The sequence below is a fragment of the Dipodomys merriami genome, unplaced genomic scaffold (genome assembly GCF_024711535.1).
Source record: "Dipodomys merriami isolate MVZ:Mamm:240054 unplaced genomic scaffold, mDipMer1.0.p SCAF_277, whole genome shotgun sequence".
Taxonomy (NCBI): domain Eukaryota; kingdom Metazoa; phylum Chordata; class Mammalia; order Rodentia; family Heteromyidae; genus Dipodomys; species Dipodomys merriami.
Window position 1 is genome coordinate 1,501,154 of NW_027204237.1, and position 19,131 is coordinate 1,520,284.

The window sequence follows — 19,131 nt, forward strand, 5'->3', positions numbered from 1 at the left end:
GTACAGGGTTTGAACTCAGGTCCTCATGCTTGCATGGTTTATTTGCTCGGCTGATATTCTACCACTTGAGTCACAGCCTCCAGCCTGGATATTTTTTTTTTTTTTTTGGTTGGTTGTGGGGCTTGAACTCTGAGCCTGGGCACTGTTCCTCAGCTCTTCAGCTCAAGGCCAGCGCTCTACCACTTAGCCACAGTGCCACTTCCAGTTTTCTGGTGGTTAACTGGAGATAAAGAGTCTCATGGACTTTCCTGCCTGGGTTGGCTTTGAACTGTGATCCTCCTATCTCAGCCTCCTGAGTAGCTAGGATTACAGGCGTGAGCCACCAGCACCTGGCATCCAGCTTGGCTTTTTATTGGTGATTTTGAGTTAGATTCTCATAAACTTCTCTGCCCCAGCTAGCTTTGAACCAAGATCCTCCAGATCTAAGCTTCCTTAACAGCAGTATTAAAAGTACGAACTAGGGGCACCCAACTTTCTTCTAACTTTCTTTCTTTCTTTCTTTCTTTCTTTCTTTCTTTCTTTCTTTCTTTCTTTCTTTCTTTCTTTCTTTCTTTCTTTCTTTCTTTCTTTTCTGAGACAAGAGTCTTACTATATTGCTCAAGCTGGTCTTCAACTTCTACCCTTAAAAGACCCTCATGCCTCAGCCTCTTGGGTTGCTGAAACTACAGGTATGTACTGCTATGCCTGCCAGCAGTTACTTATTTATACCACACAGATCCAGATTATGCAGCAGAGGGAAGCAACTTGCCAGGCTCTGTATAAACATTGAAAACCTGTACCCAATTGTTCCTGGAGATCTAAAACACGCCCTCCACAGAAGGAAATTAGTAAGAAATCTAAAGGACATGCAACCTTTCTGAGGCTGCCTTCCAACTGCTTTTTCCCTAGGGCTGTTCTTTATTATAGCTGACTGCAAAGTTGCAGTGCCATCTTATGACCGTTATAAGCCACCGCAAGAAACAAGAGAGGAGATGGCATAGGAGGTAAATAGCAAATCATTTCATTAACAACCTGACATTGAAACATAAAGTTCTCTAGGTGGCCTTCCTTCTGTAGTGAAGTCAGAAGGAACTCTGAAGTTGCACCTCACCCCCAAGGCTTGAGCATGAATTTTATAATGAATTAAAATAAACCAAATTCCTGAAAATTGATAATAGAGGCGAGAGAGCTGTTTAAAAACTAGTATCCTAAGCTGGGCGCTGGTGGCTCATGCCTGTAATCCTAGCTACTTAGGAGGCTGAGATCTGAGGATCACGATTCAAAGCCAGCCCAGGGAAGGAAAGTCTGTGAGACTCTTATCTCCAATAAACCACCAGAAAAACAGAAGTAGCACTGTGGCAAGTGGTAGAGCGCTATCCTTGAGCTGGAGAGCTGAGGGACAGTGCCCAGGCCCAGAGTTCAAGCTCCACAACCAACAACAACAACAAAAAACTAGTATCCTACATAGTTTCTTTGAGAAGCATATTTACATATGTGAACCTATGCTTTTCTTCAACATCTGCCTATGTCAGAGGTCACCAGACCCTCATTTCCTTCTGCCCAGAAAGAAACTGGACTAGGACAGGAACAGAGATTTTTAGCAGAGTAGAACTTGGTTAAAACTCCCAACTTAGTTAATAAATAAGCTCAGTAACCCATCTAATTTACTAGGTGGACTCCATGTCTTTACCTGCAAAATATGAACACTACCACCTACTTAGTTGTAGAAAGGGCTGATAAAATGTCTTTTTTCTGCCGGTGGCTCATGCCTGTAATCCTAGCTACTCAGGAGACTTTGATCTGAGGATCACAGTTCAAAGCCAGGAAAGTCCTAAGACTCTTATCTCCAATAAACCACTCAGAAAATCGGAAGTGGTACTGTGGACACACACACACACACACACACACACACACACACACACACACACACACACACACACACACACACACACACACACACACACACACACACACACACACACACACACACACACACACACACACACACACACACACACACACACACACGAGAACGAGAACGGGAAGTGGGGTGGGAATCGTCTGACTGGGGTCAAGTCAAAAGCCTCAGAGTTAAATTGAAAGACTAACACTGGCCAAAGATGTAGCTATATCTAAGCCCCTGTGCTGGCATAAAAACAAGACAAATCAATAACAACAACAACAAAACCTTGCTTGTCATAGTGACACTATAAAAATACATAAAAATAAGTAAATAAATTCAATAAAGAAATGTTCAGGATCACTCTGGAGAATCTTAGGGAGCTAATTATTCTGAAAATTAGTAAATAGAGGGAAAGATGTGAACTTTTACCAGTTACTAGGAACTATCCCTCAGGGTGGTAGATGAGATGAATTCCTTACAGAAATATCCTTATTAAAAAAATGAAGAAAGATTTAATGAAATTTGAAAATCATCACTTTACAAGCTCTAATAAAGTAATGGAACTAACAATCAGTAATTAATTAAACTATTAAGTGAACCACGAACAGAGATATAGAATAGATGGATCAGGTTGATGACACCTGAACCCACATATCAATTTTAATGTCCTAAATAGAGATATAACAGATATATGTCCATCCTCATGTGCAGCAAAAAGTACTCAACACAAACAATATCATTGTCTTTGCAAAAAATTTAAACTGAATATAAATGAACCCTGGGTCTAAATCTAAACTGCCAGTTTCTGGGCAATACAATGCAAGGGATGGAGGTCACTGCTGGAAGCATCTGAGAGGTGCCTCTGGCATCTTAATAAGCGTTTTGAGACAAAAGACCTGAAGAGGGAGCAGAAGTTAATGCCAAAGTAAGATATTTAGGATCATCTGAACATTGATTAGACATTTGATGGTTTTACAAAAAAATGAACTTTTTCTGTGGTACTGAGTATCAAATCAAAAGTATTTGTTTTTAAGGTGTGATACTATGAACTGTTTAAACAAACGGTTCTTATCTTTCAGAGCTATTATAGGAGGTCTTTGATTTCCTTCAAAATAACCAACTGGGGTTTGAGGACAGGAATAGGATATAGGTGAAAAGACATTGAACTATCATGAGTTAATAATTATTGAGCTACATGACACATTATATGGTAATTCTTCATACTATTTTTCTACTTTTATAAATGTTTTCATTAATATATATTCTTTTTTTTCAGTGCTGAAGAAAGACAAATATTTTCTTGCTGCCTATGTCACAGCAAGGTTTTGTTGTTGTTGATTTGTCTTGTTTTTGTGCCAGCACAGAGGCTTGTAATTGGCATAATGCTCTTGTTTGGCTTTTTGTTCAAGATTAAGAGCTCTACCACTTAAGCCATAACTCCAGTTCTGGATTTTTGCTGGTTAATTGAAGGTAAGAGTCTTGCAGTTTTGTCTGCCTAAGCTGGTTTTCAACCTTGGTCCCCAGATTTCAGCCTCTTGGGTAGCTAGGATTTTAAGTGTGGGCTATAGACACTTGGCTCCCAGCAGTTTTAATTAATTTATTCAATTTTCAGTCTGTAACCCCTTAGGTTTCTTCCTCATTTTAAAGCAAGTTTGTGGGCCAAAAATCAAAGAAAGTTTTCACTAAAGAAAACTTCCTCTGCCAGGTACCAGTGGCTCACACCTGTAATCCTAACTAATCAGGAGGCTGAGATCTGAGAATTACAGTTCAAAGCCAGCCTGGGCAGCAAACTCCAAGAAACTCTTATCTCCAATTAACCACTGGAAAACAGAAGTGGAGCTGTAGCTCAAAGCACTAGAGCACTAGTCTTGAGTGCAAAAGCTTACGGACAGTGCCCAGATCCTGAGTTCAAACCCTACAATTGACCCTTGTTAAGGAAGGAAGGAAGAAAGGGAAGGAAGGAAGGAAGGAAGGAAGGAAGGAAGGAAGGGAGGGAGGGAGACTTCCTCCTCTGGCAACTGAGGATGTAGCTCACTGGTACACTGTTTACCTAGCATGCTGGAAACCCCAAGTTCTATCCCCAGTATCGTAAACAAACAAACAAAACCCTCTTCTCTGTTTGTTAAAGAGTTCCAAAGGGTAAGTCTAGTCCTACATGGAGGCACACCCTACCAGGGCATGCTTACCAGGTTCATGTTCGTCGTTATTCCTATACTTACAGCTCAAGACACCCTGTGGTTCCACCAAAATATAATGTTACCTGTGTACACACCCAGTCAAACCCATGCTTCAGAGTGCCAGTGCTGGCTCCAAACCAAAGTTCCAAGAAACAAGCATGTATTCTTAGCATTTTCTTAAGGTCTTAGGAATCCTGAAATACCTGCTGTTCTGTCTTCAAACAGAAGGTGGTGCTAACTCTCTAGATAAGATGTCACCTTGACCGCACCCTTTTAGTCAGTACCTCGAGTTATTATATAGTAGTAGCCTTCTTTTCCCACCTACTGAATCCATCAGTCTAGTGGGTAGCAACCAAGTACTGGAGAGCAGTTTGAAAAATAGCTCTGTTTGGCTGTCCTAAAAGTTCTTCAAAAAAAATCATTCTTTTAAATAAAAATAGATTTGTTCCAATAACAACCCAGACTTTAAAAGAAGTTTCATCTTAGGAAGGAGGCGCAATGAGAAGGCCATGTGACCATGGGAACACTTCAAGATGGCACTGTTTTCAAGTGTAATATGCCTGCTACAAGACTGTGCTTTTTCACATATGCAAATCTAGCTACCAAGGTGTTTCTTTACACATCATTCAGATGAGGAAAAGACAATATCAAAGTAAATTTATCAATCTCATGCTACCCTTCTAAAGCATCAAAACCAACATCTCTTCCTATCTCTCATACTGAGTCCCTAAAGAGCCCAGTTTTTTATTTAGCTGAGCAAACAGACTTCTATCAGACTGTCAAGGACAGGGCCAAACCACAAACATGAAAAAAAATTCCTCCAATTCGTCATGCAAATAGCTAAGAAGTTCTGAGTTTAGGATATAGCAGTTTATCTCCAGACCATTCTGAACTTTCCATACCAACTTTCATCCACCCTAGTTTACTGCCAAATACAGAGAAAGAAGGCTCAAATTCTGCTTAGATAAGGTAGTGTAACTTTCTAGACATAAAAACCAAGCAAGAGTAGTCCCAAACTTCACAAACCCTACCTGGAAATGCAAGATGATGGTCCAGATCAAGCCCAGGGTTAACTTGGGGTTGCCATCTGTAATATCATCATTACGAATATTCACTAACTTCACCTGAAAAAGAAAGGAAAGCCAGTTTTAGAACCTGTGACTTTCTATTTGATTTTTGCATGCTTTTATTATTTTCACACAGTTAAATTAACTTTTTTGTCTAAGTTCTATGAATTCCAACACATAAAACATTTCCATCACCCTAAAAAGATACCCTATACTGTATCCATTGTTAATAGTTAAACCTTGCCCCACTTGTTCTGATTTTGCTCCTGGTCCTTTGTTTCACTTTTTTCCAGAATATCAAGTAAGTGGAATCACACAGCATATAACCTTTGTAACTGGGCTGTTTTTTTGTTTTTTGGTTTTTTTTCCAATTCAGCTTAATAGCCTAGAGATCTCCAATCAAGTTCTCCTACCACTCTTCACTTGTTAATTCCAACAAGTACTTATTAAATGCAATTGTGGACTACTCATTAAGATAGTTACTATAGGTAAAATCTTAAGTTAGATCATGTTCCCTGGCTGTACAGAACCTACAGTGCATTGGAGCAAATAAGGAAATGCCAATAAGTAAGTGTTACATTAGAAAATTACTATGGAAACACAGAGAAAGACAATTTCCCAAGTTAACGAGAACTGCTGACTCCAAAAATATACACACTATGTAATGTCATGTTGACCCTTGCTGTTGCTTGGCAACCCTAGCTACACCAAATCATTCTATACAGCTCCCTCTGAGGAGCTGGACCTCTCAATTCCTCTCCACATTTCTTTCTCTATACCATAAGTCAGCTCTGTATCTTTACATTTGCTCCTGATTTTTTCCCTGTGTCTCCTTTTAAAAGCAACCATACCAATTGTGCTTTGGTTCTCTCTTATCCCTCAATCCCTGAATTTGCTCCCATCATCAGGAAGGATTAGGAGGAAGGAAGGTGTGGAGAAACCAGTATGGACAGTGGGAGGATCACTAGCCCACATTTCAGGAGAGCTGAGTTAAAAAGACTCAGTTCCACTCTAACTTGTATGGTTGGAGGAAGTCATTTCAGCCAAGTCTCAGTTTTGTTATCTAAAATATTAAATAATCTGGACTACTGGATCTCTACAGTATCTTCCAAAGTGAACATTCTTATGCTCTTGGCATTCCTCCTTATGTTCATTTTCAATCTTACTCTCTTTACTGCTTCTCCCTTCTTGTGTCTAAAAATACCTTCTTGAAGCCAGGTATCTTCTTGAGCCACTGGCTCACGCCTGTGATCCTAACTACTCAGGAGGCTGAGATCTGAGGATCGCAGTTCAAAGCCAGCCCAGGCAGGAAAGGCCATGAAACTCCTATCTCCAATAAACCACCAGAAAACCAGAAGTGGCACTGTGGCTCACGTGATACCAGCCTTGAGCTGAAGAGCTGAGGGACAGTGCTCTGGCCCAGAGTTCAAGCCCCATGACCAACAACAAAAAAAAATCTTTTTGACAGGTGCTGGTAGCTCATGCCTCTAATTCTAACTATTCAGGAGTCTAAGATCAGAGGGTTGAGGTTCAAAGCCAGCTTGAGCAGAAAAGTCTGTGAAACTTCATCTCCAATTAGCAAGCAAAATGCTAAGCTAGAGGCATGTGTCAGGTGGTAGAGTGCTAGCTTCAAGCAAGTTGTACAAGAAACTCTTGATTTTAAGCTCTATTACTGCCCCCCCCAAAGTCATATCTTCCTTATCTAAGGAAGGAATGACTCCCTTCCCCTACATTTAGGTCTACTATACTCCAAATACTTTTCTCTTAAAACTGTCTTCTTGGCTAGGCATGATAGTCCCAGCAATCACGAACTTAAGACTAGAAGAACAGAAGACAGCAAATTTGAAGTTAGCCTGGGCTACATAGTAAAACTTCATCTTAAAACAATAAATTACTTATTACTTTAGGAAAAAAAATAACATTGAAAGCTGGGCACTGATGGCTCAAACCCGTAATCCTAGCTACTCAGGAGGTTGAGACCTCAGGATCATGGTTCAAATCTATCCTAGGCAGGAAAGTCCATGAGACTCTTATCTCCAATTAGCCACCAGAAAAGTTGAAGTAGAGCTATGGCTCAAAGTGGTAAAAAGCTAACCTTGAGCAGAAAGAGCTCAGGGACAGTACCAAGGCCCTGAGTTCAAGCCTTGCCACCAACCAAAAAAACTCCAACCAACCAACCAAACAAAAATACTATTCTCTTAAGATACCATTTCATGAACTAGTAATGTAGCTCAGTGCTACAGTGCTTGCCTAAGGAGCCTGAGGTTTGATCCCCCAGCACCAAACAAATCACCACTGAGGAACACCTAGAATCTTTTTTTCAGACCTGCCATCCACGTATCTAAGGGTACACCCTTATTCCATTTTCATAAAAATACAGCATTTTGTGTTGAGCTATGGTCAGTCTACCAGTTTCCATCTTTGGCATCTTGTTCATAAATACTATCACTCTTAAGGAGGCCACAAGTTCTTTGGAAGCGCTACCAAATGAGCAAGTTAAGAGTCATAACTGAGGGCTGGGAATGTGGCTCAGTGGTAGAGTGCTTGCCTAGTATTCATGAAGCCCCAGGTTCAACTCCTCAGTACCATATAAACAGAAAAGTCCAGAAGTGGCATTGTGGCTCAAGTGGTAGAGTGCCAGTCTTGAGCAAAAGAAGCTTAGGGACAGCACTCAGGCCCTGAGTTCAAGCTCCACGACTTGCAAAAAGAGTCAGCGTGAGCTGGTCAGATGTGGTATCTACTGAAAGCTTTCCTGTTACTAGGGACATGAAAGTATCCTTAAATAGAGTCCCAAATGCCAACATTCTCTACCAGGATGGTCTTACCTGTCGCTGTTTTAGGAAGTCTAGGGCAATCTGCACATTCTGCAGCCTATGAAAACGCATCCTGCCCTTCTCTCGAGGCTGCAAAGGAAAAAAAAGAGATGCTAACTTTACATATACCAACTTACGTACACATGTCTTTCCTCTTTCATTTCAAGGATTAAAAGACAACACAAAAACTCCTGAGGACTGAAGCCAGGCGTGGGAGCATTACATAAAGCACCCTTAAAAGCAGGGTCTGCATGAGTTTTATTAGGTTCTCTATAACCCCCAAAAGCCTTGTGCACCACTCTGCAACCCCAAAACACACATTATTTGGGCACCAATGCTTAGTGTCATGACTTCTCCATTGTGTTCTTTCATAGTATGTGGCAGAGCTTGATTCTAGATGTGAGGTTAATGGGAATACAGATTGGCTTCTAAAATCCAGTGAAATGCTATAGGTAAAAGGTAGAAAGCCCTAAGTACATACTGTGCAATAATGGACAGAGGCAACCTTACACGATCCTAACCACAGTAGTTTGACTAGAGTTACCCAGAGTTACCTCAGAGATGAGGTGTTCCACATGCTCAAAAAAAGTGGAAAAATCCACAATAGCAGGCTTAAATCGAAAGTAACTAATCTCTCAGGGAGACAAGTGTCCCTGTTGGAAAGTCACCTACAATCCCAGAAGAAAATAGTGGCAAGGGGCTGTTCAACATTATTAGCCCAAAGAAACTTGTTTTCTATAATTTCACCCTTTATGTCATACAACCTAAGGGAGAGAAGCTATCTCTAACCAGTGCCTCTGATTCCTTGTCTAAGACTTAAGTATTAAAGTATTACCTATTATAAAGTAAAATGTCTATTTGTCTTGCTAGTGGTACAGAAATGGCTATCTGCCTCTGAATTTCTTTTTTGGTCGGTCGTGGAGCCTGAACTCTGGGCTTAGGTGCTGTCCCTGAGCTCTTCAGCTGAAGGCTAGTGCTCTACCACTTGAGCCATAGCACCACTTCTGGCTTTTTCTGCTTATTAGTGCTGAAGAATCAAACTCAGGGCCTCATGCATGCATGAGCCACCTTCCTAGCCCTGCCTCTGAAATTTTTGTCTGTTCATTTTCCAATGGTTTTACTTTATTAAACTTGAACTGAAACATCTCTATCACTAAATTATACTTAGAATATTCTACCAGATGTCACAATTTCTCTGGGCAATATGATAACTTCTTAGGTCAAAGGCTTAGAAAAATAAATAAAATTTAAAAAGGTTATAGTAGTCATTTCAACTAAACTAATTGTGAATGTGGCTTACAGGGGGACATAGTCTAAAACAGGATTCTAAAACAATGGGATAGAGGATCAGTGAGGTGATGACATAACTTTAAGAGGTCAGAGGAGCCAGGCACTGGTGGTTTATGCCTATAATTCTAACTACTCAGGAGACTGAGATCTTATGATCACAGTTCAAAATCCAGCCTAGGCAGGAAAGACCACCAAAAAGCCAGAAGTGTGGCTATGGCTCAAGTAGTAGAGTGGTAGCCTTGAGCAAAAAGTTCAGGGACTGCTTTCAGGCCCTGAGTTCATGTCCCAGGACTACCATGAAAGAAAGAACGAAAGAAAGAACAGAAGGAAGGAAGGAAAGAAAGAAAGAGAGAAAGAAAGAAAGAAAGAAAGGGAGAGAGAGAGGAAGGAAGGAAGGAAGGATGGACGGAAGGACGGAAGGAAGGAAGGAAGGAAACAAGGGAAGGGAAGGGTAGAGGAGGGAAAGGGTAGAGGAGAGGAGGGGAGTGGAGGGGAGGGAAGGGAGAAGAAAAGAAGAAAAGAAGAGAAAGAGAGAGCACCAAGTAAGTATAGGGATATTGCCTAATCTGTTTTTGCAGAAAGATTTTAAATATAAAGGTATAATCATATATAAATACATACTAACTTTTATACATACTAACTTTTCTTCTAATATGCTTGCCATCAAAAACAACTTCAGAACATGCAAGTTATATCTCTGTCCTCTACAGCAATTAGAGACTACCCAAAGTATCTGCATGCAGTGAGTTTGCAAACATCAGGCTGTTTTTGAAAACAAATGACAGGTGCGAGGTGAGAACCTTGAGCCAGAGAGGTGTGCTATAGTTAGTCTGGACTGTGAAGCTGTGAGCAATCAACAGTCATGCTGTCAGCTAAACTATCCATAGTTCTGCAATCTGGACTCAGACAACACAACAAGGCACTAGAAAGCCATGGGTCTCCAGGTCACAGAGTCTACACACTGATTTTTTTTTTATGGTAACCATCCTCAGATAAACAAAACAATTCCCACACTAAGATCATATAGCAGTGACAAGGGGCACAATTAGTTTTAACCACTTTCTTTGGGACTCATATTCCCAGGTGGAAAAGGCAATTGGTGACTAAGCTACTTGGAGCTGGAGAACCATGCCTCTCTGATGTCCCTGCAGTGTCAGCAGTGCCAGCTGGGATGCTGGCATCCCCAGGAGGACCTACTACATCATCATCATCTTCCTCCTCCTGATCCTCGCTGTTTGTATGGCGCCAGGAGGGCATGCTCACCAGACGGAGGGTCTTCAGCCCTGCTGGCTCCTTTAGTCACCAACCAAAGCAAAGACACAACAGAGGAACAGGCAATTCACAAGACAAAGATGAGATGGAAATGAATGCAATATTTCTTAAAAGGTAAAAACAAAAAGGAAAATATCCTACTACCTCCAAAAAGAAATACAAAACCAAATCAAAATTAAAGCTGATGATCACATGGAACACTTCTTATGTTGAAATACACTTTCAGTTCTCCACGGTCACCTAAGAGAGTCTCTGCTTTTGTGACTCCACTAAGGGAGAAACATATCCTGAGATGAACTGAGAATTACCTGGATGCTATTTGTTGAAAAGATGGTATGACAATATCATAACACATGAAGGTTTTCAGAGGAAATTAAATCAGTATTTTTACCCTGTTCTGTAAACAATATCACCAAAAAGGATCACTTTTCAATACAAAATCACTATAAATTAATCAAATATAACACCCTCAATGCCTAAGACATCATTTTAATGGCTGAATAACATCTAGCACAGTGAAAATAAAATTCTGGTGACTTAAGACTTATAAATGAAGACCAAGGAAAACCAGAAATTATATGTATTAGTTTTTTTGTTTTTTGTTTTTGTTTTTGTTTTTGTTTTTTTTTTTGGTCTGGTCGTGGGGCCTGAACTCGGCCTGGGCGCTGTCCCTCAGTTCTTCAGCTCAAGGCTAGCCTTCTACCACTTGAGCCACAGAGCCACTTCTGGCTTTTTTCTTTTTGCTTATGTGGTGCTGGAGAATCAAACCCAGGGCCTCATGCATGCAAGGGAAGCGCTCTACCACTGAGCCACCTTCCCAGCCCCTACATGTATTAGTTATGTTAACAAAAAGTTCTGAGCCAGGCACAGTTGGTTCACACCTATAATCCTATTTACTTAGGAGGCTGAGAGCTGAGGATCATGGTTTCAAAGCTAGCCTAGGGAGGAGACTCCTATCTCCAATTAGCTTCCAGAAAAGTTGGGCATGGAACTGTTACTCAAGTGGCAGAGTGCTAGCCTTGAACAAGAAAGTTCAGGAACATTGGCCCAGGCCCTGAGTTCAAATCAGAGGACTGGCACAATTAAAAAAAAAAGTTTGTCAATTTTTGCCCAATAAAAATATAGAACTGCTGGGTGCCTGAGGCTCATGCCTGTAATCCTAGCTATTTAGGAGGCTGAGACCTGAGAATCCCAGTTCAAAGTCAGCCTGGGCCGGAAAAAAAGTCCATGAGACTTTTTTTTTTTTTTTGTCGGTCAAGAGGCCTGAACTATGGGCCTAGGTGCTATCTCTCAGCTCTTCAGCTCAAGGCTAGCACTCTACCACTTGAGCCACAGCGCCACTTCTGGCTTTTTCTGCTTATGTGGTGCTGAGGTATCGAACCAGGGCCTCATGCATGCAAGGCAAGCACTGTACCACTGAGCCACCTTCCCAGCCCCTCCATGAGACTCTTATCTCCAATTTACCACAAGAAAACGGGAAGTGGCACTGTGGCTCAAGTGGTAGAGCACTAACCTTGAGCTGAAGAGCACAGGGACAGCCCCTAGGCCCAGAGTTAAAAACCAACGACCAGCCAAAAAAAAAGATAAATTATATATATATATACTGTACCACAAGATTTAAAAAAAGAAACGAAAACCCAAATAGTAGGGCCAGTGAGAGCCAAGCCCAATCCTAGAAGAAACTGAGTATCACTTCAGCAGTGAATTATAATGTGCCAAATTCTGTTCTTTAAGCACAACAAACAATGACTAAGAATCCACCAAAGGCAGTGAGTGGGCTGGGATTCACAGACTGCTCAAGTTGTGTGCATTTTCAGGTCTCTGTTTTTACACAGATGTTTCTAATACTCAAACCAAACTTTTCCAAATAAAAATTAAATTGTCTATGGCACAAGAGAAAGAATATGAATAGCTGGGTACCAGTGGCTCACACCTGTAATCCTAGCTACTCAAGAGGCTGAGATCTGAGGATCGCAGTTCAAAGCCAGCCCAGGCAGGAAAGTCCATGAGACCCATATCTCCAATAAACCACCAGAAAACTGGAAGTGGCACTGTGGCTCAAGTGACAGAGTACTTGCCTTGAGCTGAAGAGCTGAGGGATAGTGCCTAGGACGAGAGTTCAAGCCCCATGACTGACCAAAAAAAAACAATAAACAAAACAAAAAAAGAATATGACCAGCAAGAGTCTTTAACTCCTATTTTCTGAATAGGGAGAAGGAATTTTTTTTTCTCTCTCCTCCCTACCTCAACCTGTTATCCTAACATAAATCCTTGCTAAAACTTAAAAAAGAAAGAAATATGAATTATACAGGAGAATTTGTGTTCATTATGACCAAATATAGAAATAATGGCCTATATTTAATCAGATATTAGGCCATACCTGAAAAATAACTGAAACAAAAAAGGGGGTTGGGGGTTGCTTAAGTGTCATAGCACCTTCCTAGTAAGTGTGAGGAGGCACTGAATTTAAACCCCAACACTTTAAAACAATAACAACAATGACAAACAAACAGCTGACAAGCCAAGCTGAGAGGATCAACCAGAATTTGATGCAGAAGCTCGCTCAGAAGCTTTTATTAACATAACTAATACATCTAATTTCTGGTTTTTCTCTGGTCTTCATTTGTAAATCTAGTAAGCCATCAGAATTTTATTTTCACTGTGCTACATGATATTACTCAGCACTTAAATTTAGCACTACTGATATGAAGGCATTCCTTACCATTAATTCTAGTACATTTTAGGACAAAGCAAGCATATCTAATTATCCAAGGAGCCTGGATGTTCTGCTTTCTGAGATATGCTCAGACATTAACTTTAGCACCTCTGCACATCTGTGAGACAAGACTCAACAAATCACAGAAGGGAGAAAGTGAAATGAATCAGGGAAAATTTAACTCTAAACACCCAGACTTTTAAATGTAAACTTCAGGTCCTCAGCTAAATGCAGAAAATTAGGAAAAAGCAAATCACAATAGATGGGAAAATGAGAGGAGTCTACATAGACCAGAAGAAAAAAAAAAATCTTACTCAAAAACATGTGAGTCTAATGTTCCTGAAATCCTAGTGTCTAGAAAAAGATGAAGAATACAGCAGTATGCAGCAATAAAAGAATATTTGATTCCTGATTTTGAGAATATATAATGCATATATTGACTTTACATCATCTGTAAACTCTGATTTAGAAATAAAAATAAACTCTATTAATTATCTCTCTTACTTCTTTCCACCTACCAGAGCAAGGAGGAAAGGTTGCTGTCCTCAAACTCAACAAGATAGACAAATATGCCACTAATAAAGCCACATTTGGAGGCCACTCATTGCAAGAAGGGAGAAGCTCACCAGTTTGATGCCTGAGAGGACCTCCAGCAGAGAGATCAGGTTATGGCCATCCCGCAGGTCTTCATAAAGATCATTGATGTGCTTACGGACCTGCAGAGGAGAGTAAAACAGGATAGTTTTAATTTAATCTGAAAATACTTTATTATCCTCAGAAGAATTTCTGGTTCTACATAACTATAAAGAATCTGAAACCAGAGCACTAATAAGATTATAAAATTTTCTGACTGGAATAAAATACATACGACAGGGGCTGGGAAGGTGGCTCAGTGGTAGAGTGCTTGCCTTGCATGCCTGAGGCCCTGGGTTCGATTCCTCAGCACCACATAAGCAAAAAGAAAAAAAAAAGCCGGAAGTGGCACTGTGGCTCAAGCGGTAGAGCGCTAGCCCTGGGCTGAAGAGCTGAGGGACAGCGCCCAGGCCCAGAGTTCAGGCCCCACGACCGGACCCCCCCCAAAAAAAAATACATACGACATGGTAACAATCTGAAGTTGTGTTTTTCAAATTCACACACCTTAAGCAACAATAAACAATATTCTATAAAGTCTGGACAAGGAGATTAGGGATTATAATGACCTAAAATTTTTTGGGAATTACTATGAGCCAAAATGGGATGGGGATAGCTAATGGTGAACATATGAGTCCAGCCAGTATCCAGCTTTGTAGTGTGCTAAAAGGGAATTAAACGCTAGGCACATACATTTCATAGAGTAGGCCTCTGATTTAACTCCTCGCTTACCAAATGCACTTGATATTTATTTTCCATGTGAGGAAATCAACTCCAATTTTCTAATTAAAACTAAGGAAAAACAGACCTCACCTTAAAGGGTAAAAAAGTGTGATTAATGTGAAACACTGAAATACATGCTTTATATGTCTTAATATGATCCTATTTTACACAGGAGGAAACAATTACAGAAATGAAGTAATTTGCACAAGGGAACCAAAGAAAAACATTGGCTCCAGATTAGTCTTTCTGATTTTTGGAACTTTTATTGTTAACTAGTATGCTTTATAATAAGCCATTATCTTGTTTTATTTATTTAATTCAAACTACTGCCTTGTGACATTTACTTATTATCCAATTCCATAGAAGCCAGGGCACATAGTGGCTTAGGTCTTATGGTTCTTTCCAAGTCTAGTGGCAACTCCACTGGTGATGCTAACAACACAGAACCAGAACAGACTGGAGAAAAAAGGCAGAACATGACTTAAAATTACATAAATAATTTAATTTTCTAGGTAACAATTTTTAAAGCCTAATCTTTAATAAAGAAGAAGTCACACCTAACAGAGGAAGCAGTAAAGGTTACTATCTGAGAACTCAACAAGATGGACCAACACACCATTGACAGAACTACATTTTCAGTCCACTCATCAGAAAAAGTATATTTCTATTTACTAAAACATTTCTGAGATTTTTTTTACCTTTTATTCACAATGATTAAAAAAGTATAAAGGTTTTTCCAAGTTGATTTCCATTCTGTACTCAAAGTGGAATGTCAGAGGCTGAGGCAAGAGGATCATATGATCATATTTAAGGCCTGTGTCAGTGACATAATGAGAGGAGGGGGGAGCAGCAGGTGGGAGAAGAGGAACAGAGAGAGCGATGAAGATGATCAGGTTGAAGTATTACATATATGAAAAACAGAACAATGAAATATTTTGAATTTGTTGTAGAAGGGAGAAAAGGGTAAAGGAGAATGATAAAGGGAGTAGGCTTGATCCAGATAACACTGTATACATATAAGGGAATTTCATAATAGAACACCCTACTTACACAAATAACATATGCTAATAAAGGTCCATAAAGAGGGTGTGTGTGTGTGTGGTGTGTGTGTGTGTGTGTGTGTGTGTGTGTGTGTGTGTGTGTGTGTGTGTGTGTGTGTGTGTGTGTGTGTGTGTGTGTGTGTGTGTGTGTGTGTGTGTGTGTGTGTGTGTGTGTGTGTGTGTGTGTGTGTGTGTGTGTGTGTGTGTGTGTGTGTGTGTGTGTGTTTTCTTTTAAGTAGAATATGGAGCCAGGCAGCAGTGGCTCCAAACCTGTAATCCTACTCAAGAGGGTAAGATCTGAGGATCACTGTTCGAAGCCAACTCAAGTAGGAAAGTCTTTGAGACTCTTATCTCCAATTAACCACCAGACAGCCAGGAAGTAGAGCTGTGACTCAAATGGTAGAGCACCACTCTTGAGGGGAAAATGCTAAGGGACAACATCCAGGCCCTCAGTTCAAACTTCAGTACCAGCATACACACACATACACAGACGTACACACATACAACCCCCAAACAAACAAAAAGACACCTAACCCAGACTTGTAGATATTACTGATTTCCATGGTATAACCAGCCCTACCAATTTCAAGCTGTGATGTTGGGAAGAAATGTATATGTTGCATGACACTGTATAGCATTTCCACCATAGATATAATACATTTAATTAATCTCATGAGCAAAAAAAATAACCTGCACTAAAATACCTATGTAGAGCTTTAAGTATTTCCTAATTTTATTCTAAATATAATTTAGTTATACGTTTATATAATAATCACTATGCTTAGCTATATAATTTAATCATTGCTATGCTTAGCAAGCTTAAAACTACTGAAGCTGTATCACATACCTCCCATGAGTCTATACAAGGTGCTCTACTGCAACAGTGGCTCAAGATTTCAATACTCCTCCCTCAAATGTGTCCAACAGGCGCTGGGAAGGTGGCTCAATGGTAGAGTGCTTGCCTTGTATGCATGAGGCCCTGCGTTCGATTCCTCAGCACCACATAAATAGAAAAAGCTGGAAGTGGGGCTGAGGTTCAAGTGGTAGTGCACTGGTCTACAGCTAAAGAGCTGGGGGACAGCACCCAGGCCCAGAGTTCAGGTCCTACAACCGACAAAAAAAAAAAATTGTGCCCAACATCTCAAGCTTGTGATATGGAACAACCTTAGTGCACCACTGATAGAAATAAGCAGTTCTACCACTCAAGCCACAGCGCCACTTCCGGCTTTTTTCTTTTTTGCTTATGTGGTGGCTCAAGTGGTAGAGTGCTAGTCTTGAGCTGAAGAGCTGAGGGACAGCGCCCAGGCCCAGAGTTCAGGCCCCATGACCGGACCCAAAAAAAAAAAAAAAAAGAAAAAAGAAAAAGAAAAGAAAAGAAAAAAAGAAATAAGCAGGTCATAAGGCCTGGATTTGAGAAGTCCAACTTTAAATGACAGTTAAGGAGTTAATGTTATGGAAGTAGCTGGAGATACCAGAATTTAATCTGGGTCAGCTGAGATCCTAGGTCGTAGAAGTCATACATTGAGGTGTTAGCTAAAGACATGGGAAATGTTGGGCTTCTTCAGTGAGAAGCAAGAAAGAAGAACAGAGAGCTAACGATGAATTGAGCCTTAGGGAGTAGCTAAAATTAGAAGGCAGGAGATGGAAAAGCAACTAGCAAAGAACAGGAAATAACCAAGTGAACACAAGAAAGTGAAATAAAGGCAGGAATACTAGTAGCACTAAATGGTAAAGGAGGGGTGAAGGAGGAAGGAGAAAATTTTAAGTGTTCCCACAAATAAGTAAAAGTGAGAAAACTTTTTTAGAGTGATGTAACACAAACCATGTCATAAATAAATGGTAGATTTAAAAATCAGAAAATAAGGGCTGGGAAGGTGGCTCAGTGGTAGAGCGCTTACCTTGCAAGCCTGAGGCCCTGGGTTCGATTCCTCAGCACCACATAAGCAAAAGAAAAAAAAAGCCGGAAGTGGCGCTGTGGCTCAAGTGGTAGAGCGCTAGCCTTGAGCTGAAGAGCTGAGGGACAGCGCCCAGGCCCAGAGTTCAAGCCCCACGACCGGACCCAAAAAAAAAAAAAAAAAATCAGAAAATAAGCAGGGCGCCAGTGGCTCACACCTGTAATCCTAGCTACTCAGGAGGCTGAGATCTGAAGATCACGGTTCAAAGCCAGCCCAGGCAGGAAAATGTGTGAGACTCTTATCTCCAATTAACCACAAAACCGAAGTAGTGCTGTGGCTCAAGTGGTAGAGCACTAGCCTTGAGCTGAAGAGCTCAGGGACAGCACCCAAGCCCAGAGTTCAATGCCCACTACTGACCCCCCCCCCAAAAAAAAATCAGAAAATAAGTAACTGTTTGACATTAAGGGTTAAGAAAAGAAGGGGCGGGCTGCGAAGGTGGCTCAGTGGTAGAGCGCTTGCCTTGCATGCATGAGGCCCTGGGTTCGATTCCTCAGCACGACATAAGCAAAAAGAAAAAAGCCAGAAGTGGCGCTGTGGCTCAAGTGGTAGAGCGCTAGGCCTTGAGCTGAAGAGCTGAGGGACAGCGCCCAGGCCCAGAGTTCAAGCCCCATGACCGGACCCAAAAGGAAGAAGACGAAGACGAAGAAGAAGAAGAAGACGAAGAAGAAGAAGAAAAGAAGGGGCAAAACTAGGGAAAATGAATAACTTTTTTAAAAAAGATTTTACACACTTCGCCATCCACATTTTAGGTATTATCACTTCAGTAAATGATACATGTAAGCTGGGCACTGGTGGCTGATGCCTGTGATCTTAGCTATCCAGGAGGCTGAGATCTGAGGAATGTGGTTCAAAGCCAGCTCAGGCAGGAAAGCCTGAGACTTTTATTTCCTATTAACCACCTAAAAAACAGAAGTACAGCTATGGCTCCAAGTGGTATAACATTAGCCTTGAGCAAAAAAAGCTCAGGGACAGTCCAGTTCTTGAGTTCAAGCCTCACAACTGACCAAAAAAGAAAGCGCACGCGCGCGCGCGCGCTCACACACACACACACACACACACACACAGAGATGGACAGTGTAGTACTTATCTACAATCCCAGCACTCAGACTGAGGCAGGAGGATTTGCATGTTTGAAACCAGCATGGACTACAAAGTAAGACCACCTCTCAAAAATTTAAAAACCGAAACAGATATATATATATATTAATATACACATATATTAATATATATACACTAAAAGGTATGTATTTGTACAATCATGCTTTCATTCCTCCAAGAAAGCCAATATAACAACTTGGTATACACAATTCTGCTTTTCTTCCTCCCCCTTCCCTCCCCTGTGGATCATGGGGCTTTAACTCAAGGCTTGGATGCTGTCCCTGAGTTCTTTTGTTCAAAATTAGAGGTTCTACCACTTGAGAGACAGCACCACTTTCGGTTTTCTCATGATTAATTGGAGATAAGAGTCTCATGGTCTTTCCTATTTGGGATGGCTTCCAACTGTGATCCTCAGATTTCAGCCTCCTGAGTAGCTAGGATTACAGGTATGAGCCACCAGCACCTGGC

General features: G+C 40.9%; 1 protein-coding gene across 7 annotated transcripts in view; it reads right to left on the reverse strand.

Annotated features, from left to right (window-relative positions):
* LOC138837863 (microtubule-actin cross-linking factor 1-like) overlaps positions 1 to 19,131 on the reverse strand; it is a 254,302-nt gene that overhangs the window by 213,276 nt on the left and 21,895 nt on the right. For 6 of the 7 annotated variants that reach the window (XM_070036897.1, XM_070036896.1, XM_070036903.1 and 3 more), the window contains exons 3-5: positions 13,844 to 13,933; positions 7,952 to 8,029; positions 5,091 to 5,183 (exon numbers count right to left, since the gene is read on the reverse strand). In XM_070036897.1, the coding sequence (XP_069892998.1) occupies positions 5,091 to 5,183; positions 7,952 to 8,029; positions 13,844 to 13,933 (261 nt within the window). Of the gene's footprint in view, positions 1 to 5,090; positions 5,184 to 7,951; positions 8,030 to 10,426; positions 10,523 to 13,843; positions 13,934 to 19,131 lie in introns of all 7 variants that reach the window. The other variant, XM_070036895.1, reaches the window with a different exon arrangement.